Here is a 21,058-nt window from a genome sequence, read left to right as displayed (position 1 = left end):
GAGAGGCTGAACTAGGCCGGGCGAGGTGTCCTCGGCGTGCTCCAAAAAGGCATCGCCTTGCCAATGCGCATTATAGCAGGCCGAGTCATGGAGCAATGGCCATTTGATAAGAAGGGAATCACCATGGAGAAAGCAGATAGCAGTTCTCCGGAGATACGAGCAAAGAAGATCTTTGCCTGTGGATTCAGCCAGAAGCAAGGCGGATGTTTCGATCTGTCGATGTTTTGCAGTTTTGATAGTCGTAACTTTGGTTCCATGGCGGATCTAGTTAGCCTGGAATGGGATATCGAAAACTCTCGGTCGTTTGTTTCTCCGCCTCTCACATGGAATCGATGGAACTGGGTGGATGGATCCAATCCATTTCCATGGCAGATCCCGAAGAGCGCCAAAAGGCAGCAAAAAGATAACCACAGAGACAAGCAGCAGCGGCGAAGAGACAGAAGCGAAAAGGAGTTGCAGAGACGGCGGCAGCGGTGGCTACTGAGGATCTGCTACTGCAAGAGCCGCGATCATGGACGCCAAACTGCTGAAGACGACCAAATTTCCGCCGGAGTTTGCGAAAAAGGTGGACATGACCAAAGTCAACATCGAGGTCATGAAGAAGTGAGTGAGCCAGCGTCCATTATCCTTGTGTCCAGGCCGGTGTGCTAATGTCTCGTGTCTAGATGGATTGCAGAGCGGATATCTGATATCCTGGGGAACGAGGACGACGTCGTTATCGAGCTCTGCTTCAACCTCCTCGAGGGCTCGCGATTTGTACGTGGACAGACAGATTCTCGTTTGCTAGTTTCCCTCCTCCGGGTTGAGTTTGATGGGCTAACTGTGTGTGCGTGTGTGCGTGTCGTTGTAGCCGAACATAAAACATCTACAGATCAATCTTACCGGTTTCCTGGAGAAAGATACAGCGAAATTCTGCAAGGATCTATGGAACCTCTGCCTCAGCGCGCAGGATAGCCCCCAAGGTGTCCCCAAAGAGTTGCTGGAGGCGAAGAAGCTGGAGTTGATGCAGGAACAGGTTGGTTTTTGTCATAGTTCTTAAGATATTTGTTAGCTACGTGTCGAGGAATATATGTGAGCTAACTGTCAGACGCAGGCTGCCGCGGAAGAAGCACGCCGCCGGGCAGAAGCCGAGCAGGCCAGAGAACGAGACCTAGAGAGAATCCGGCGGAGAGAGAGAGAGGATCGTGGCCGTGGCAGAAGAGGCCGCGGTGGCCCTGCTCGTGGAGCTGATCGGTACGACAGCAGAGATTCTCCCTCGCCTCATCGACGGAGACGAAGCCCACCGGTTTACCGAGATACACCTCGCCGGGGAGCAGATATCTACGTTCCCAGCGGTGGTAGAAGCTATAGACGAGATGATCATAGAGGGCGCCGCCCGTCGAGACAGCCCTCTACTTCGCCGTCCCGGTCACCATCACGCTCTGTCTCGCCAGTTCGGGACCGTCGACGGGATAGGAGGTCTCCCGAAAGAAGGCGGCGGCGTTCGACCAGCAGCTCTCGCTCACCTTATAGAGGTGACCGTGACCGTGACCGTGACCGTGGCTGGAAACGAGCCCGCAGCCCGACCCATGATGACGACTCCAGGTCCCCAAGCCGCTCGCCGTCCAGAAGAAGACGGAGAAGATCGAGAAGCGGAAGCTCTATCTCTCCACCCCCTGCTAGTAATCGGGCTTCGAGATCCCGTCGTGCATCTTCATTACGATCTCCGTCGAGGTCAAGTAGCGAGGGTGATCGGAGAAGTCGGCGCCCTCGGAGGAGATCCCCTTTGTACCAACAAGGGTCTAGACGTGATGTACCTAGAGCTGATATTGCTAAAGATCGCAGAAGTCACGACCACCGCCGGCTTAGCCGCAGCCGTAGCCGCAGTCGCAGCCGCAGTCGCCATCGAACGCGAAGCCGGAGTCGAAGCCGCGGAAGATACCGCCGAAGACAGCGGTCGACCAGCAGCAGGTCATCGACGAGCAGCTCACGTAGCCGCAGCCGCAGCCGCAGCCGCAGTGGCCGGCGGAGGCATCAATCTATTGAAAGATATGCCCCAGCTGGACGCAGGTCGCGCAAGAACAGTTCTGCCCCTTCACCACCTGCTCAAAAGCGACAGAGAATAGCTGATTCAGATGGAGAAACTGCCAGAAGTTCCCCTCAACCCGCTCAAGATAAAGCTGCTAAAGATAATGACACACCGGATAGGCCTCCAGCTACTGACGAGGTGGGTCAATAAACATGTTGGTATTGTTTACCCCCTTTCCCTTCAGTGGAATTTATCAACGGTGTTTTATATGCATGAACATGCTATCTTCCTATCCGGACTGCTGACTGGGTATTTGACAGCGTCCATCACAGCGTCCTGCATCACGGCTTACCTCGACTGAGCTTCGAGAACGGCTTCTCAAGGAGAAAGTCATCGCCATGCGGAGGATGAGTGCAGAGAAGGCGGCTACCAAAGCATCCTAACCACTCGGTGAGCACAACGATGGCAGTGCTTGTTCAGTCGTACTCTTGCTCGCCTAGCCAAGGGCTTCTCCCTTGCTTCTTCTCACCATCCAGGCGCTAGCTATGTCTTTTCCTCTATCTTTATTCGCCCATTTGCTACTGTCTTTATTCGGAAGATCATCTAGGGAATGGATGCACTGTATCGCCATTTGTAAGGCCCCCGCAATACCATAAGTTCAAAATCCAAGTAACTACCTAGCGTACTGCTATCGCCCTGCGACCTGTAGCCCTCCCCAAGTCAGTAAGCTGTGAATTTATATCATACGCCCTGCTATATATCGCCCCCTACCGTCCTATCTATGTATCCTCTTTGATAGCAACTTTGGCGCTGTTGCTGTGGAAACGCTTCGTTTACCGCCGTTCACGTGAGCGTCCTCAACATCAACTTCCAGGAAAACCTCGAAAAAGGCTCCACGACGAACAACGTCGACCGCTCTACGCAAAGGCAGAGGAGACAGGAAACCGCAAGGAATTATCGATCGATGCATACAGCATCCAGTATACACTGATTGTCATGGCTTCTCCGACCCCGTTGCCGACGGGCCACCGCAGATTTGTTCCCAGTTCACGCGTCGCATCCCACCCAAGCTACGAGACAGGATCGCAATGGAACTACAATTCAGAACACCCGAGCATACTACAATCGAGGACAGACACGAAATCTCGCGCGGCGCATGCAGATACCATCGCGCTTGGCGATAGTTCAGATGACGAGGCTCCAGAACCCATTGCCTTTAGCAAGTCTGTTCTCGCTATCCTCACGGACTCCCTACCCAAGGAAAAGAGGAATGGAGCCTCAATACTACAAAAAGATTCGTCCAGCAGGAAATGGGACGGGAATTCACCTCGCGGTAGTGAAACCTCATCATCTTCGCGAAAAGGCGAAAGCCAAGGAGGCGCCTCCAGTGCTACGAGTACTAGCAGAAACGATGGAAGCGACCTTATTACCCCAGCTCCTCGACAGCGCGTGGTCCGCGTACCACGGTCTCGGTCAAGCAATCAAACCCCGTCCCCAAGAGCTTCACCTGATCGTGAGTACAGGACCAAACATGATGAGAGTCAATACGAATCGCACTCTCCTCTAAGGCATAGGACTCATGCATCCAAGGATCATGCCGGTGTTTCTGGCGAGAGGGCAGGGCCACGAAGCATGTTCAGACCAAGGAAAAGTGACGAGGTTGTGGGAATGCAAAGCTCGATTCGGGTGAAGCGTGTGGGGAAGCTGACCGGTGAATTTTTGAATGGCCCTGCCCGCAGAGGAATGCTACCTCGACGCAGCGAAGAGCGACAGTGCTTCGAGAACGAGGAACAAGCAGGAGATTCAGATGCTGAAAGGGGAGAAAGACTGCAAGGACACAGCCCTTCATTAGCAGCCTTGGAAAACTCTGTAGGCAGAAAACACTCGCCTGCCGGATTGGATCAGCGACAACCTTCTCCAGTGGAAATCCATACTCCACCTCATCAACCGCCTTACCACGATGGGTCGTATAACAGGGAAAGCAAGCCAAAAGCTCCCCGTGTATCGAGCCCTGTATACCCAACCCCAGGTCTTGGGGTGATGTCAAGGTCAAACCCAAAGGAGTCAGTGCCTCCCGCTGACATTCAGTCGTATCATATTCCTCCACCATCCCAATTTCCTGCAAATCGTGAACAAGAAAATGAGCCACCACCAACTTTCAAGAAATCCAAAGCCCAACATTTTGACATGCTTGATAGAGTCGACAAGCCAGCCATTAAACAAGATCTGTACCGGCATTCACATAAGTCCACGCCGCAGGATCCTGATAGAAAACCACTAGGAAGCATGAGCACCAATGTCCCAACTCCTCATAGAGCACCTCCTCCTCCCCCAAAGATGACTGTGCTTGAAACGGCTACAGCAGCAGCAGGGGCAGCGTCCTCGTCGAGCTCTCGACGCAAGAAAGCAATAGTGACTGTCAATCATAAGGCGTATACCCGACTAGACTGTATTGGTCGGGGTGGAAGCTCGCGAGTGTATAGAGTTATGGCAGAAAATTGCAAAATATTTGCTCTGAAGAGGGTAAATCTAGAACATGTCGATCCAACGAACCTTGCAGGATACAAGGGCGAGATTGATTTGCTCAAAAAGCTGGAGAAGGTCGAACGAGTAGTACGACTACTTGATTATGAGATAAACGAAGAAAAGGAGACACTTAGCGTCCTCATGGAAATGGGAGAATCCGACCTCCACACTGTGATAAGACTGAAAGTAAATGCGGAGGACTCGGTCTTTGACCCGGCATTTGCACGGTTTTATTGGAAGGAAATGCTGGAATGTGTGCAGGCAGTACACGAGTATGACATTGTCCACGCCGATTTGAAACCAGCAAACTTCCTCTTGGTGAAAGGGAAGCTAAAATTGATTGATTTTGGCATTGCTGATACCATCGAGGATCACACCGTCAACGTCCACAGAGAACATCAAGTTGGTACCCCGAATTATATGGCCCCCGAGGCCATCATTGACTACAATGCTACCATTGGTCTTCCATCCTCCGCTGGTAAGATAATGAAAATCGGAAAGCCCAGTGATGTATGGAGCCTGAGCTGTATCTTATACCAAATGGCATACGGCCGCGCCCCCTTTGGCCATCTGGCAAAACAAATGGAACGCGTCCTATGTATTGCCAACCCGAAAGTGGCGATTGAATACCCTTCTACTGGAGTTGGTGGTGCAGTCATTCCACCCAGCCTCATCCGCACTCTCAAGAAGTGCCTTCAAAGAGATCCTACCCTCCGCCCAACCACAACGCAGCTTTTGGATAGGTCAGATCCTTTTATATATCCACCCGCTTACCCCGAGGGCGCTGTGCCCGTCACTCAGGAAGCTCTTGGAATGGCAATGACGAAGATAGTCAGTCATTGCCGCTTACATGGCATCCCAAAGGACGAAGAAGTAATTGGATGGTCTGCCGGGCTCTTCCAGAAGCTGCAGGCCTCAGCTGAACAGGGATACAATTCATGAGTTCTCTGTGCTTATTCCACTGGCTTGTTTTAATAAAAAGATTGGGATACTTTTGATGCTGGAGTTCAATTGGTCTGCTACGTGATGTATTCATTTCCAGGAGTAGTTGGTGGCTTTGGGATTTACTGCTGCGTTGGAGCCTTGTTCGACTTGACTTGTTTTATAGTTCTATATCCTCTCTGTTTTTGCTTATTATTGGGGATCGCTTATACCACCACGCCGCTACGGACTTTTCATTTAACTTACAATAATGATTCTGTATACCTACTTTGCTTCTCTCGCTCATATTTTTTTTACGTCGACGTTTTAACTCCTCATGGATTTTATTAAGATAATAATTTATTCGTCACAGAAGTGTAAAGGATGAAAACCTTCCAACATGGGATATTGTACAGTATGCTTAATAAAATACACAAGGCAGAAAATCAGTATTCTTCCCGCCGTTTCCAACACCTGACTGATACCTAGCAAAAAGCACGGGATGCAAGCTGCATCTCGGCGTATAATATCCCCCTTGTCTAATGGACATACAAATGCTCAAAGGCTGGACCTGCACTTCACTGGCCCACTATCTTCGCTCCCTCTGCGAGAAGCTCGTCAAGCTGCTTGACTCTGACATTCACCACCTTCAATATAGTGTACTTGTGTTTGCTCTTAACTCGCTGAACATGTCTCTGTCGTCTCTTCGTCTTCTCCTTGATCCGCAATGGCTCAGCCTCGACTCCCATTACGCGCACTCGGCATTCGAAAAGTCTTTCGTCCAGATAAGGAGCACCCTTCAGAGTGAAGTCTCGTGAGCCAATATTTGACGCTCTATTTAACCGTAGCACGTCTCCGGCTTGGACATTTGGCATGCGAAACGGTAGTCGAAGGGTATCACCCGCCGTAAGCAGATATGGTCGTGCATGTAGATGGGCGGTTATATAGTGTGAAGGCTGAGTTGCAAGGTCGGGGAGAAGGGCCGTAATTGCGGGTGTGAGCTCTAGAGGGCTGGTGAAAGTAGGTGGTACTGCTGGCTTCGCAGAAGGAATCGAGATAGAAGCCACCTCTGGAATAGAGCCGGTGGGAAGATGAGAGAATCGTTCAGTGTTTTGTGTCTGCCCTTGCGGAGGTATTTCGGGCTGTGTAGCTTTGAATTGGGAGCCGGCCGTAGCTTGGTGAAGACATCGATTGCTGGCAAAAAGGAGTGATGCACTTGGAGGAATAGATGAAGTTGTCCGTAGTTCACGAGCGCTCCGCAGAACAGCCCTTGAGAACATCTTGTCGGCGCCTGGCTGGAGACGTGGATGTTCAATTGAATCCGCAATCGACCGTCTCTGCTCTTCTGCTTCTTCGTTGTCGCTCGTTTTCGTAGAGAGAAATTTCGGGCATAGATATGTCATGTGATCTCAAAGTTACGATCACGTGGGACCCTTATCGATCGATAGAGGAAAAAATATTGATTTAACGAAATTCAAGCAAGCCGCTGAGAGGGTAAAGTAAAGCAGACGCAGGACGGCACCAAGAGTCCAAGATGGTAAGTTGACGATATCTCTGCTCTCTGATGCGTTTAATATATTCTGGATAAAATTACTAATATTGTTTATTTGATAGCCTCAAAACGAGTTCGTGCTCCAGGTTCCCTCCCTCCACGGTATATATAACTAATGTCACTGCGTGCAGGTATATCGAAAGATGGCAGAAGCAACATGGTCGCCGGTATGTTATAACATTTCTTCAAGCTGGGGCATGCGCTATACCAGTAGATTGATCTAAAGGCTCAAGCGGGGCGCCTTCATGGGACAGTTCTTGTGCTTTGGCTAACATGGAATACAGCCTCGACCACGAGGAGCGGACCCGAAAACGTATTGCCCGTGAATCGCACAAGCAATCACAGGACTCCCAAAACCTCAAAGGCCTGCGAGCCAAGCTCTTTCATAAGAAACGTCATGCAGAAAAGATCCAGATGCGAAAACGCATCAAAGCGCAAGAGGAACGGAATGTCAAGTCATCAGGCGAACCAAGCGAGCCGTCGTCCACACCACTACCAAATTATCTTCTTGATCGCTCTCAACCTACCACTGCGAAAGCTTTATCCAGTGCCATCAAAGATAAACGTGCTGAGAAGGCAGCGAAGTTCTCCGTTCCGTTACCCAAAGTCAAGGGTATAAGTGAAGAGGAGATGTTCAAAGTTGTCAAGACGGGAAAGAAAATCCAGAAAAAAGGGTGGAAGAGAATGGTAACCAAGCCTACCTTCGTTGGAGCTGATTTCACCCGTCGACCGGTCAAATACGAACGATTCATTCGCCCTATGGGTCTCCGATACAAAAAAGCAAATGTTACTCACCCAGAACTTGCAGTCACTGTCCAACTGCCCATTATTAGTGTGAAAAAGAACCCGCAAAGCCCGATGTATACACAACTGGGAGTTTTGACGAAAGGAACGATCATCGAAGTCAATGTGTCCGAGCTAGGGCTTGTCACCACTGGAGGAAAGGTGGTATGGGGTAAATGGGCACAAATTACAAATAACTGCGAGAATGACGGATGTGTTAATGCGTAAGTTTATTCCGGCAAGTACCTTCAAAAATAGTCTACATACTAACTAACACATCATACAGTGTCCTACTTGTTTGATATACCCTTCTGTATTCTGTCACTCTTTTGTTTTTCTCCCCCCTTCGGTGTCGATTCTCCGTGTCATCTCCATCTGGTAGCTGGAGCTGTGTGGTATTCTTGTTTCTGTTTGTATTCCCTGTCGGGTATATAACGGCACATCCTATCCGCGTATTCGTGTCTTCGACCCCGCTGCCCGCAAACCAGTTGGAAGTAAAATCCTGAAACCTGCCTCAGACACGGGATGGGGGAGGGGGTTGGTGTTTTGAAATCTGGCGTTATGGAGAAAAAAACCTGGATTTGATAAAAATAGAGAAAGTATGCAAGTCAGTGCATAAACTTGAAATTGCGAGCTGTGTTGGAGCAAGGATGCAAACTCGGAACCCCTACCTGTCTGTATGTGTGCTCAGTGTTATGGAGGTCTGGACGATTACACGGACATTTCAAGCGAGCCGGTCAAAAAAAAGCCGTGACTTCATTGTCCGTTACTTACATAGTGAGTAGAGTATAGAGTATATATCACAGTACACCTCCGCAATTTGATGATAAACACGATATGCATACCCGCCAAAGTATAACAACCCCCCCCCTCCCTCACCACCTCTCAAAAACGCTCCCAATGCTTCTATGGTATCCAGGACTCATCAATTCTACATTGAGATGGCCATATTATCGTGACCAAAGACGTCAATTCACGCCCAGGTAACGCAACCTGTCCTTGACAATCCAGACATTAGCGTCTACGGCTGGTGCTTGCGCTCGATGCTGATGCAGTTGGAGACATTAAACCTGATTTTGTATCCGGGAGGCTAGATCGAGAGTGCATCCTGGTGCATCCTGGGAGATTCTCGTATTCATCCGAGCCATTATATGCATCTCCCTGCTGTGATATAGGGCTGGATGCCATAGACTGCTCACGGAGACGGACACCAGAATGACAGTCCAGACGGTTAATGAGACCAGAGTCTGGCGGACGATAGAGAAACGAGTGGTTCATGAACTCTTGAAATGCCGGCTTTTGAGGTTGGTTGCGCACAAGTTTGGTTACCTCTCCCAGGGTATCTATTGCAAAGTCCAAAAAGCCTGCATCTCTTCTGCTCACACTCAGGGTCCATCGGTATTCTCGTAGCCGGGACCTATAGAACTCTTCCTCCTCCTGAGTCGGTGCTGTAGTTTGCAGTAAAATTCCAAATGCTCCGATGAGGGCGAAATTGCTCATTGCGGCAGCAGGCCAGAATGCTCGCAGGTGAATGGGTCTTAGTCGGTTTACAAATTCCATGGCAGATATGAGACGAGTCTTTGCTGCAGACCGACATATGTGCGTAAGATACTGATCGGCTGTATCTGGCGACAGGGACCGGACAATGCACCTGTGAAGCATGATTTCTGTTGCAAAGTAGGCCAGATGGATGCCACCGCTCGGGCCAGCCTCCACGCCGCAGTCAGTGTCTACTTTCAATTCAGCAGGCAATTGGCTAAACCAGTCCTTTAGTTGAATCTGAAGGGGTTTCGCTTTTGATAGGATAATATGGGTGCCGTTCTCGTGAGATGCAGATAACTGTTGGGTAGCTTCTAGGGTATAGAATGATTCGATGATATCAGATAAGATGCGAGTCAACTTGACGAACTGACGGAAGAACAGACACCCAAACTTATGGCTAGAAAGGGATGAAAGGGTAGTAATAGAAGCAGAAGAAGCAGCTGAGGCTGCCGAACGAGTGGTATTTTCAAAATCATCTATGGTCAAGTCCTTTACTGCCCAGTTGGACGCGAATATATGTGACGGCCGGCTATGCACTAATGCACACCATTTATCTTGCATATATAAAGCCCACGCCAGCCTTTTCCTCAACCCCTTTTCCCAGCATTGTATCTGCCATGTAGAGCAGTCTTGGTGCAGGCCCAAATCGAACCCTGCTGTCACCAACTGGGCCATCAACCTGGGTGTAAAGAGCGAGGATTTTTGCGAGAGAAGCAGGCCAGCTTGAACCGTGGCCAGGCCAGGCCTTGAAAGGGATTCGTTTAGATTCCTACAAACCAAAGCCTCAAGCCCTATGGCATCTGGCGGACGCAATGTTTGTACCCCGGACTCTGGTTCTAGCCATTTCAAGCCTACCAAGTACATAGCTCCCAGAAGGAGAGCCGAGATGCCATTCCTTTCTTTGTACGAGCTTCGGAAACCGCCCTCCATTATAATTGGAAATGTTGGATGAAAATGTCGAAAGTATTTCTCCAACAAAGTTGGTCCAAAGGGGGTGACCAGATTTTCCACAGCTTCCAGCGATACAACGGAAACATCTTGTCTGTTGGAACCGCCTTCACCTGAGAATAACTGAATCCGAGCTGATGCTATCTGGCTGTTGTCGGTCCAATTTGGTGGGAGAAAGTTCAGGAATAATGGTCCTATCTTGGGGGACATCGTTTTACCGAGGTTTGATGATGGTATCTCGCTTGAGCCATTGGCATTTACTGATAGTCGCCGCGGGTATCCTGTCATAATTTCAGACACTGGGGATGGCAAATCGTCCCTTGCTTGCCTATAATTTTGCATGGAGAATAGATATTTATATTAGCAATCAGTTCTAGTAAGGCTTCTCCCTCTCTCTGTGCCGGGGTGTGGGGTATGAAAGTTTTAGGCATGAATGGAGAGCTACCTCTTTACACAGTTGGCAGCCCCTAGACTCGGGTTGTCGTGTTTCCGCTTTCCTGCTTGATTACTTATGTAGAATGTGCACTCCTGGTGGTTGGAATCACACGCATAACATATACTAGCATCTCGTTTCATAGCGCAAGGAGCATTTTTCTGATAACAAGCATCGCACGCACTCGTTTCAACACCTTTAGCAGGAAATGGAGACGTCCCAAGTTCTGAGACAGGGAACGAATGCCGTGGCCGTGTTATGGATGGGTGGTGTTGTTGTCGATTTGGTATTTCCTCTCGGCTTGTTGAACGACTGGACTGAGGCCGAATAGACCGTAAGGAACTGATAATGGTTGCTGTGGCCATGGTAGGTCGAAGATAAACCGGTATTACCGGCTATCTCGATCCCTTCCACTCACGTCTTTGTCCACAGCGATAGCATGTACTCTTGCGTGTTCCAACCTTTCTAGTGGCTCATTTACGACGGGTATAAATTCTCCCTTACTGAGAGTATGATCTCCTGAGAACTGATAACGAGATAAGGAAAGGCGGAGTTGGAATCAACGCTTTGTCTGGCTAATTAATATCTCATATACGCGAAACTTTTTCAGCTAAGGCTGGCCACTGTTGTTTGATTAAGAAATAGGGCGTTTCGTCAACCATTCAGCGCAATCACGGGCAGTAGGAGCGCGAGAAGCAAATCGAAGGAAATAATAGGGTAGATAAGGCGGGAATAATACGTCGAATTTCAAATTCTTCCAAAATATATTCGGTCAGAACTCGAGGCGTCTTTTTTTTTGGGTTTTTGTTGTTTATTCTTTTGGAACTCGTTCGTTTTGATCCCGCACGGGCTCTTGAGCAAACAATGTCTCCCCAATTTTCATTATTAATGAATACCGGCCATTAGGGTTGAACAACAATATGATGGACGTAAGAGGAAATATCTCCTAACGGCCCATGCATCTGCAGCAAGTTTCATCATAGTTGTTTTAATTTAATTACCGGAGCTATGGTACAAAAGCGGTGCCTAAGGATATTTTACAGGGAGCTGTGCTTCGGAATGTAACAGTTGTAATTGGAGAAGATAAGCATAGCTCCTCTTATTGGGTGAATTTCTCTGCACTTTCAGCTGGGATGTCTCCATGTCCAGTGAGCGGCCGAGGATTATCTAATTTTTGGTACATAATAGCGTCCCGACCCCTGCAAACGGTGGATGTCGCTTGGAGGGAAAGATGTTGAGAGTCGCCGCTGGATAGCTAAGTCAGCAGAGTGATGTCCAATCAAAGTTATCAGATGGAATTTGGAGTTACACACAGGCCACCTTATCCAAACCTTGAGGCTTAAAAACATTTCTATTTTTAGTATAGTGGAATTGACGTAACAACAAATACCCTAGCCAGCCACGATATTTTAGATGCCGAAAATTAGGCTGGAACACATTGTATTATATACTGAAACGAACAAATGCATGGTGCCAACTCAATGGCACAAGACCGAAGAAATGCAAGAATCCAAGGATGGAGAACAGCCAGCAGAGAGAAAAAAAAAAAAAGAGAAGAGAAAGGTGGGGGGTGGGCGCAGGGAAGGGAAGTGGATAGAAATGAGGCAAGAGGGAAAAGGCATTCTGGTATCAATTCAACACTGGAGCATCGTCCTGGCTAGTCCATGGTTGTAGCGTTAATAGCCCCCTACCTTCCCCTTGGTAATGCTATCATACATATCCCACTCTCCGAACTGAGGGAAGTTATCGAGGTCACCCTTAGTCAAGGGCTGAACATCACGCTTAGCAACGCGGATCTCAAGTCCTTTACCACCGTTGGACTTAGCAACATCCTCAGTGGGAATGACCTTCCCATCTTGATCCTGAATTCTCCAAGTGAGGAATTTGGTGAGGACAGGGACGACCACGGTGTCATCCAAGCCAAGGATGGTGCTGGTAGAAAGAAGAGCAGCGAGGGCTGGAGAAAGCGGCACCTCTCCGCCAACCATGCTAGGGTTTGGCATACCCATTCCGTGAACGAATGTTCCATATGAGCCGATCAGATTGGGTGCATAACGCCAGGTATTCGAGTCCTTTGGTGGGTTTCCCATGAAGAAGTGGATGCTAAAGGGCTTGCCTACAGCGCTCCTAATTTGAGTTTTAAGCGTCAGTACCCTTAAATCCGCAGATCGAATACAGTGTTCCCCCTATAGACTTACTTGTTAACCCTGATTTTGATAACCCACTGCTTCTTCATGTTGTTGACACCCCATTCGTCAAATCGATCCAAGCTTTGGCTGATAGAGTCACCAATGGCTTCAACCATATCAAACGCATCGTCCAGTACAGCCTCAAAGCGGGATTCCGTGGTACTTGGCGATTGGCTTTTGTTGCTTCCTTGGATGTACGAATCGTATCTCTGTGCACGACGATGGATGGTGGACCGCTTCGCGGCTTGTTTGGAAGGATCATTATATAGTTCATTAACACGTCGTCGAACATTTTTCTGGAGATCGGCCTTGCTGACACCCCAGTCTTCAATTTCGGGATAGGTGTACCCGAAAGTCTTGGTGTACCGTGCAGAGTTGGCAGTGTAGTATGTGCTGTCATCAGCATGGAATGGGTACAAAGCTATATGTATTGTAAAAGTTAGCGCTATGCGTCACGATAATGTTGCCTACAGTTACGGCACTTACGTGTGTTTCCATCCTCCACAGTTCCTCGCTCAGTCATATACGCGCCGCCGCCGTTGGGTACTTGTGCGACATATGAATCAGGATAGATGGCTTGCCAAAGGGCGATGAGTCGATCAACATTTCTATTAGGTGTTAGCCTCAAATTCAGTCAAGCATCACTTTATGGGCGAACTGACGCATGGTGAAGCCAGAAAATTGGATCATAAGAAGACCATGGGATATAAGTCATGTGGCCTTGACCACCAACCAGGCCATGGACATAGCCGTGCACAGTTTCAACATTGTTATATCCGCTACGGTCTGGCAATGCTTGGGTTGAAAAAGTGCTATAATCCGATTCACTGCTTAGGAGTTGGTAGATGCTTGACCGGAGGCTAGATAGGAAAGATAAGACGGTTAGTTTCTGGAACCAGAATAACATGGCGGGGATATTTCAATTGGTGGGCCTTACGATGCACCATTTGATCTCATAGCCCTGGTGGCTCGGTCATTTTGAGATTCACCGTTCGCGTCGGGGAATCGAGTAGAATGGGGGTTGGATGTAAACTGTAATGAAATTAAATATTGTCAGCCAGAGGCCCTGAAAATCGATTGGGTGACTATTATCAAACTTACCGAATCCCCTTCTGGGAACCCCTTTTCTACAGAGGGGTCAAACTTGTACTGATACAGAGGGTTGTCGATGCTCTGCATGCCGGTAGGAGTGTTTACATTAATTTTGGCGGTAGTCATAGAGCGCGGAATATCAGGGTTGCTGGCCCAATCCCAGTATGGAATCCGGAGGGTCTTTGCAGCAGTGACATATTTGGCACGGTCTTTCTCAGGATAAGAAGCGGCAATTTTCTGAGCGTGTGTCCAGATCATTTCCTAATTATATCCATGTGTTAGCATTGGTAGATTCCAGCGTCGTCCTTTAAGTATCTTAATTATGTCTACCAACCTCATGAAGAGCCAAGTAAGGTCTGTGCCAGAGAGGGAACAATGTGGAGTCATGCAAGCAGTATCCCTGCTGTCGGGAAGTGGTCTCACCCCCGTCCCATGGTCCATACGGCAATCCATGAACACCTAATTGCAATGTATTAGTGGTTGAAAGAAGGTGGTTGGTATTCGTGGAGGCAACTTACTTGCGATAGAGTAGTGGCTACGAAGTTCCTTTTGGTCTGTGTATTGGAACTCGCGGAGGGCCTGTATATATAGATCGAAAGCCGGCCCGGAAAACTCCCAAGTCGCAAGGTTTTGTCGGGCAGGTCTTTGGCCAGTACCCTGGTTAACACCTTCTTGGACACCCTTGATTGTGACAGTTGCAAATACTGGTATAGCTGTGCAAAGAAGAAAGTAAAGGACAGCGAGCCCCTTCCATAGTGAAGCGGCCATCTGAGATAACTATAGCCCCTTTAGGAGCTGGAAAATCTCAACGCAGGATGGGTAGGTGAATGCTGATGAACGAAAGTGGTTCAAACAAGTCAATATTATATATATATAAGGGAAGGTAACGATTGTGGTGAAGAGAAAGGAATGTTGAACGAAGGAGAAGGAATGCAAATTTGCCAGATAAAAAAGAGGGAAGAGAACGTGTCAAATAATAATAACAATAAAGAAAAGAGAGAAATCCAAGAGATCAAGTACTCGAAGGACGGACGGTAACGGTCTCGACCCAACTGCAGGCTCGGATGTCTTAACCCCAATGACGAGCCGGGAAGAAAAGCGTCTGCTTCTCGGGGCTTAAAGATATTATTGGTATATGTGAGGCTTTCGGCGTTGTAGAAAGAATGCAAGCAGCCCTTTTTTTACCCCTGCCTGAGGCGCTAAAAATACCCCCTTCTCGGCCGTGGACGCGCCGCTTTGGAAGATCGTCGTGGCGGCAAGGTACGCACGGCAAAGATGTCCAATATGTGACTATCTCGTTTAGTAGTGGCTAAGGGCTGTGGAGAAAAAGAGCTGTCAAGAAGCGAACGAACTCTCTTAAGTTGTCTGAAATTGAGGTTACAACTCGCTGTAGGTACTCTGTGCGTGGGAACCGCATGTAAGGTGGATAATCATTTGACTGGAGGACGGTCCCTATGCCTTGCTTTCCCTTATTCAAGCAAACGGTATTCATAACCGGGCTGGGGTTTTTTGCTTTTCCTGTAGAGGGTACCCAGTACGTGTGGGCGTTGTCCAACTTCCGTCCCATTTTCGAGCGTACCGGTGCCATAACTATTTAAAGAAAGGCTTCATCAGTTCGGTAAACTGAGGTCAGATTGGTATATCCAAGGTCATACGGAGTACACTAGCGAGTATATGCGGGGGTGCCATCTTTGGTACGGAGTACTGGTATGGAGTCAGAAAGAGTAAACAAGCCTTCTCAACTTGTTCAGCCCCTGACTTCTGCATCCCATAGAGTACCCACAGGCAGGGGTAAAAGATCGGCGGGATAGTTTAACCTCGTTGGTGCTCCCCCTTGTTTTAGCGCCCTACTGCCGATGTGGCTGTTATTCCGGCTGATAATTGGGCAGTTTCGATGTTGGGTTCGCCATTGGGACTGGAAGTTGGAAAAAAAAAAATAATAGTAATAAAAAAATTCCTAGTCCTGGGCCTGGAGCGGGATGAAGCCCATCGTGTACTCCGTATATTAATTATTATTGCATCCCCCTGTTATTAGTTATATATACTCGGGAAATGCGGGAGTTGATGCCAACCTAGCCAACAAACAAGATGCAATGCCATCTCTATGCAGGATGAGAATGAATCTACATCTCCTGACAGAAATGAAACGGGACTCCATTACGGAGTAGTTATTGCTGGGTACTCCGTACTGCGGAGGGCCCTATACGAAGAGGAACGCTGGCAACGCTCACCGGATTTTCAGCGTGCATCCTCCATACGTCCACAGGAAGCCTCTGGTGACGAAAGGGAGGGGAAAGCTCTAACAGCAGCCTGTGTCTTTCCCTCCTTTCAGAGCAGTTTACTCATATGGCGTCGCCCGACAACTGGCCTAGCTGAAATCACCGTTAGCTGGTGCGCAAACTAACTAGTTCCTCGGTAGGATGGTTTCTGGCCAGATAACTAGTACACCGTAGTTATACTGGGCAAAAAGGAGGTGGATGGATGTGACGTGGTGGCTATCACATTATTTTTCATGCACGAAAGTACAAAAATGTGATCCGGAAAGCGAGACCTGGCACAGGCGAGATGTGCCGACTTCGTGATGCTCATGCCAGGACATTGGACATTACGGAGAAGACATTGCAGCTTCGGAAACACAGGAATCCTGGCCGCATCCAAGGGCAAAAGTCGTTACCACACTCTGGCATCAAGTAGGCCAACCTGGGAGTTGGGGTGGGTGGCACAAGCTGGAGAACCACTGTGTCCAAGAAAAAAGCAACGAAGAGAAGAAGCAAAGAAAGACCAAATAGCCTCCTCCAAGTTGGCTGATGGCGCACAACGAGAGGCAACTTTTCTTATTGCTGCTTCGTATGCAGTGCCTTGATCAGCCACCGTGCGAAACATGCGTCAGCGCAGAAAGGAGGCAGAGAAAACTCATCGTTCTCGGAGGCGGGAGAATTCCTAGAGACCTTATTGTCTACGGAGTACTAAGCGCAGTTGGCATCGCATCGACAGTACTCTCTCTGTGCGGAGTACTCCGTATAGAGAATAGGTAAAAGGAGGGAATAACAACAGCCGCCGGTTTTTGATAAATACCTGAATCCCAGGTTGCGAGTAGAGTGATCTTATGCAAGGCCCGACCTATGTATCTAATATTGATTGCACATACTCGTACTCCGTACATTTTATACTACTCCGTATACTTCGTCGCAGATTCCCTGCATCTCCGCATCTTTGTCATGCATACTGCTGTCCTTAGATTTGTCCTCCTGGGAGGTATTCTCATAAAATACCCCGTATCAAAGCCTGATTGAAAGGTCAAAGAGGTGGCCCAAAGCACAACATCACAGAAGGAGCCAGCCTTTCACTCTGTCCAACCGCTGACTGGGTCAAGATCTCCGGACCATGCAGGCTTGATATTCTCAGAATACATCGCTCCGCCCCTGACGTGCTGCACATTGACATGATGGCGTAGAGAAAGGCAGAACAACCACGTCAGAAGGAATGCGTGGTCGCCAGCCACTTATTCACAGAGTGCCATGCTAGCTGATGGTCAACGCAACCACCTCCCAAGTGCCTCGGGGAATTAGCTAGTGCCAGGGGGCATTGGCCATGGCGTGGGCCACGGCGGAATGAGATGAAAATCGATAGTCTGAGACGCTGCCTCTGCGAATACTGGTTGATGCTGGCTGAAACGCCAAGGACTGTTAACGACAGGTGTATCACCGGAGAAAAGGCAAGCGCCGAGAAAAAAGGAGGCTATAGGTCGGTAGTCTCAAGCAGAGCCAGGGTAGCGTCACTGCATCACCATGTCCAAAGCAACCACAAATACCACCCCAAAGATATCCCACCAACCCATTTCATAGATGACACAAGCTCATCTCGAAATACTTGGAATGGACGCCTAGCTCGGCTGGAAAGACCCCTCTCCAATGAAGGGTCAGCTATTTCAGAATAGTCATTATTGTCCAGAACACTCCATCCCGGCCGTCGAGATCTAGTGTTAACGCCTGGTGGGGCCGTTGATGCAGCAGAGTCTGGAACTCCATTATTCCCTTCTCCAGATCCTCCAACTGTCTGAGTTTGCTTAAAGCCACGCGCTTCGTGAGGAATGGTCGTACTGGCGGCCCTGCTTCGCGTTACAGAATATGCCCCTCCAATTGAGTTGGATGATGTCGTCGACGGTGACGCGGCGGGGAACTCGGTCGAGCAAGGATAGTATTCATCGATAGGCCGACGATAGGCCAAGGGTAATATCGAATCTGTGTTGGCAGAGGACCCCGCTGTATGGTGGAAGGAAAGGTATATAGAATGCAAAAAGAGAGCCAGAATCGTAAGGGCAAATGTGTAACCATAGACAATAAATATGGATATTTGGTTAGGGAGCAGACACATCTGGTTCTGTAGGGTTGTGGAGGAGCCACCAGAATCAAGAGGGCTACCTGTTTCTGTATCAATGGGGTTCCAAAGAGTCGCTAGTTGGACTGCTGGCACTCTAACACTCATTGCCAAGGACATGCTCTTCACTGTGATCTCCTTTGGAGCTCCGCTAAACTCAGTATGAATAATCTCGCAGTAGTCATGGTCATCGCCAGAGTATACTTGCATAACCCGTCCCGTTTTAGCCACTATTTCGTTTGATATCACAGGAGTTAGGACATTCTGGTACTGATACCCTTTACCGATATGGATTGAATTTCTCTCATCTTTGTCTGGCAGAGGATTAGTCGATGATGGCGGCCAATGCTCACGTAGAGGGCCACAAGGGGTATGCGGCTCTCTGTACAGAGGAACATGTGTGAGAAGGATTGTTGGAAGCTGTATATCCGGATCCGTGGCAGGTGAATCCTTCCCCGTCAAAGTAGATAACTCTTTTCGTAGAGCCTCTTGTTTCAGTGTTTTCATGTTGTCAAGAAACTGCTGTGTCTCTCTCCACACCTGTGCTGTCTCTCCGTTATTAAGATTTGATCCCCCTGTTTCTGGATTTTCCTGGTCCCGAGCGCTATATGAGATCGAATCAATAGAGACTATCGTATGATTTCCTACGATATCAACTCGGTTTGATTCTCCAAAGAAGGAGCGAAACCTGTGGACAACTGGCGTTTGCACGCCATTCCCAAAGCCGATATCATGGTTTCCTGGTAGACCTGCCACCATCCTCCTTCCACTATGGCTTAATGAGGAACCCTTTCCCCCTAACTCCCAGGTTTCGAAGAATATTCGTGAAAATCGTTTGTATTCTTTCATCCAATAGTCGTGCCCGTAGCTCTTGAAGCTAGGATCCGGGCTAGAATATCCATCCGTGCCCCATTCCCTTCCTCCATCAAAGAGATCACCAAGGAAAAATGTACTATCAGGCCGTAGATACTTCTGAAGCAGTGAATGAGTACGGTACAGGTACAGGTCCACGTAAAATTCGGTTAATGAGGATAAAGGCCACGGTCGACCAGGATAGGTATGTGCATCAACAAGTTGTGGATCGGCTATAAAGGCGATGTGATGAGGTTTGGCGTTGGCAGGCTATGTATATGAAGCATATGTCAGTATAACTAGCATAGACACGAACATTGTTGGTCGCAAAACGACCACTCACCCATTTTTCCCAATGACTCCAATTGCAAGCCTTCAGGCTCTCCTTGAATACAGTCCTTTCTCCCCACCACAGTGTAAGCCCCCATAAAAGAATCAACGCGGTGCGAACAGTAAAGAGTGCTTGAAGAACTGCCTTAACACCTGGCCGGCTGTTGCGTCTTGTAGCGAGGGAAGGTATGTTTCCGAAGAAAGCAACGCGAGTTCGAATTCGATCAGCCCCCCACCGAAAGATTGCAGGTAGCCGCTGAGATACCTTTTCAAAAATAGTTGGTTCGGCAAAAGGGCTGCGGTTGGAATAGTCACTGTGCAAATATGTCATGGCTTGCTGGGTTTAGTATGTTAAAAAGGGGAAATATATACAAAATAAATGGACCATAGGAAGCAGTAAGGAAAAGCAATAGCAATAACAACAACAAAGAAATAAACACGAAATGAAAGCTGTTGGGAAGCTTGCTTGTCCCAAGGGCAGCTGTGGATTTTTCTTCAAAATCAACAATCCTCCCCTGGTGGACGGTTCTGAAGTATCAAGTCGTTTTTGATATTATTAATTTCGCTGCGCAAAACGCCGCGAGCTGGATCAATCACGTGATGATAGGTTCAGGATCAGTCATGTGATCATGCTTACTAATGTCACTTCTGGTACTCCGTTGGCATTTGGAGTTTTGAACGCTCAAGAGATAAAAAGAAGGCCCCTGATTTTGAACGCGAGTCCTCTGTGGACGATACTCTAACCATTGGGAGGGAAGTGGCTTTGGGCGGAGCGATACCATGGATGAACGTGAAGGGGAAGCTGCTGGACTTGGGAATAGGTGGCCTGGCGGAGTTCTGCCTATAATTAGAGCACTTCAGCCACTGGTTAGGGGCTAATTAATTCTCAGTATGCCCCGTACTTCCCGCACTAGTACACTGTCGTATATCAGCCCTTGAGGGTTCGAATCAGAGACGTCAATACTCAGACCTGCCGCCATTTGAGCGTGAACTTCATCCCCTCCACAACTGCCTGTTCCCTCAATCCTCATCCAGTCAATGGCTCTTTTTGCTCCGTTCCCCCCTTTAACTATTCACAAGAAACATTAATTTATTCAGCTATCATCCTGTCATATATGCTAGCTCGTATTCGACCCATTCTGCGGCACTTGGTGGTATTGCTATTAAGCTTTTCGCGTTACTGGAAAGGACACTCTTGAGCCTGGTGATGGATGGTCAGCGCTTGGGAACCCACCCGAACGATGTGAATCAGGAGCCTGCAGGGTTATCCTAGGACATCAAGCGAGCAGGTTGCATCCCAGGAAGCCCGGCGCTCTGTCTGAGGAAATGGACCGAATCAAACATTTGAAGGTCGAGAATTGCCCCGAATGATCTGGATCTGCACACGGAAGTGGAAATCAAGATCATGCCTAGCAAATGCATAACGGACATTGGATGGTGCTAAGACTTCGCCACTAAGGCTTGTAGCACGTCTTGAGACTGGACGACTAACTAGCATTGGTAGG

At 48.6% G+C, this 21,058-nt stretch overlaps 7 protein-coding genes across 7 annotated transcripts; 3 read left to right on the top strand and 4 right to left on the bottom strand.

Annotated features, from left to right (window-relative positions):
* Positions 1–87: 87 nt before the first annotated feature.
* Positions 88–2,105, top strand: TRV_00397 (uncharacterized protein; the record flags this gene model as incomplete). The annotated part of the gene is made up of 5 exons (XM_003025411.1): positions 88–473; positions 502–603; positions 666–822; positions 872–1,015; positions 1,155–2,105. The coding sequence occupies 5 exons, from the start codon at positions 88–90 to the stop codon at positions 2,103–2,105; spliced, it is 1,740 nt and encodes a 579-aa protein (XP_003025457.1).
* Positions 2,106–3,004: 899 nt separating this feature from the next.
* On the top strand, positions 3,005–5,476 carry TRV_00396 (checkpoint protein kinase, putative; the record flags this gene model as incomplete). The annotated part of the gene is made up of 1 exon (XM_003025410.1): positions 3,005–5,476. One exon carries the CDS (start codon positions 3,005–3,007, stop codon positions 5,474–5,476), a length of 2,472 nt encoding a protein of 823 aa, XP_003025456.1.
* Positions 5,477–6,033: 557 nt separating this feature from the next.
* TRV_00395 (uncharacterized protein) lies at positions 6,034–6,858 on the bottom strand (the record flags this gene model as incomplete). The annotated part of the gene is made up of 1 exon (XM_003025409.1): positions 6,034–6,858. One exon carries the CDS (start codon positions 6,856–6,858, stop codon positions 6,034–6,036), a length of 825 nt encoding a protein of 274 aa, XP_003025455.1.
* Positions 6,859–7,280: 422 nt separating this feature from the next.
* On the top strand, positions 7,281–8,018 carry TRV_00394 (uncharacterized protein; the record flags this gene model as incomplete). The annotated part of the gene is made up of 1 exon (XM_003025408.1): positions 7,281–8,018. The coding sequence occupies one exon, from the start codon at positions 7,281–7,283 to the stop codon at positions 8,016–8,018; it is 738 nt and encodes a 245-aa protein (XP_003025454.1).
* A 786-nt stretch (positions 8,019–8,804) lies between these two features.
* TRV_00393 (C6 transcription factor (OTam), putative) lies at positions 8,805–10,622 on the bottom strand (the record flags this gene model as incomplete). The annotated part of the gene is made up of 1 exon (XM_003025407.1): positions 8,805–10,622. One exon carries the CDS (start codon positions 10,620–10,622, stop codon positions 8,805–8,807), a length of 1,818 nt encoding a protein of 605 aa, XP_003025453.1.
* Positions 10,623–12,389: 1,767 nt separating this feature from the next.
* Positions 12,390–14,762, bottom strand: TRV_00392 (tyrosinase; the record flags this gene model as incomplete). The annotated part of the gene is made up of 8 exons (XM_003025406.1): positions 12,390–12,816; positions 12,912–13,323; positions 13,389–13,510; positions 13,565–13,762; positions 13,840–13,934; positions 14,004–14,255; positions 14,329–14,453; positions 14,513–14,762. 8 exons carry the CDS (start codon positions 14,760–14,762, stop codon positions 12,390–12,392), a joined length of 1,881 nt encoding a protein of 626 aa, XP_003025452.1.
* Positions 14,763–17,777: 3,015 nt separating this feature from the next.
* TRV_00391 (manganese ion homeostasis (Fr), putative) lies at positions 17,778–19,884 on the bottom strand (the record flags this gene model as incomplete). Its single annotated transcript, XM_003025405.1, has 2 exons — positions 17,778–19,493; positions 19,567–19,884. The coding sequence occupies 2 exons, from the start codon at positions 19,882–19,884 to the stop codon at positions 17,778–17,780; spliced, it is 2,034 nt and encodes a 677-aa protein (XP_003025451.1).
* Positions 19,885–21,058: the final 1,174 nt, after the last annotated feature.

The sequence above is a fragment of the Trichophyton verrucosum genome (assembly GCF_000151505.1).
Source record: "Trichophyton verrucosum HKI 0517 chromosome Unknown contig00029_1.f1.exp, whole genome shotgun sequence".
NCBI lineage: Eukaryota > Fungi > Ascomycota > Eurotiomycetes > Onygenales > Arthrodermataceae > Trichophyton > Trichophyton verrucosum.
This window is presented reverse-complemented; position numbering and strand designations above follow the sequence as displayed.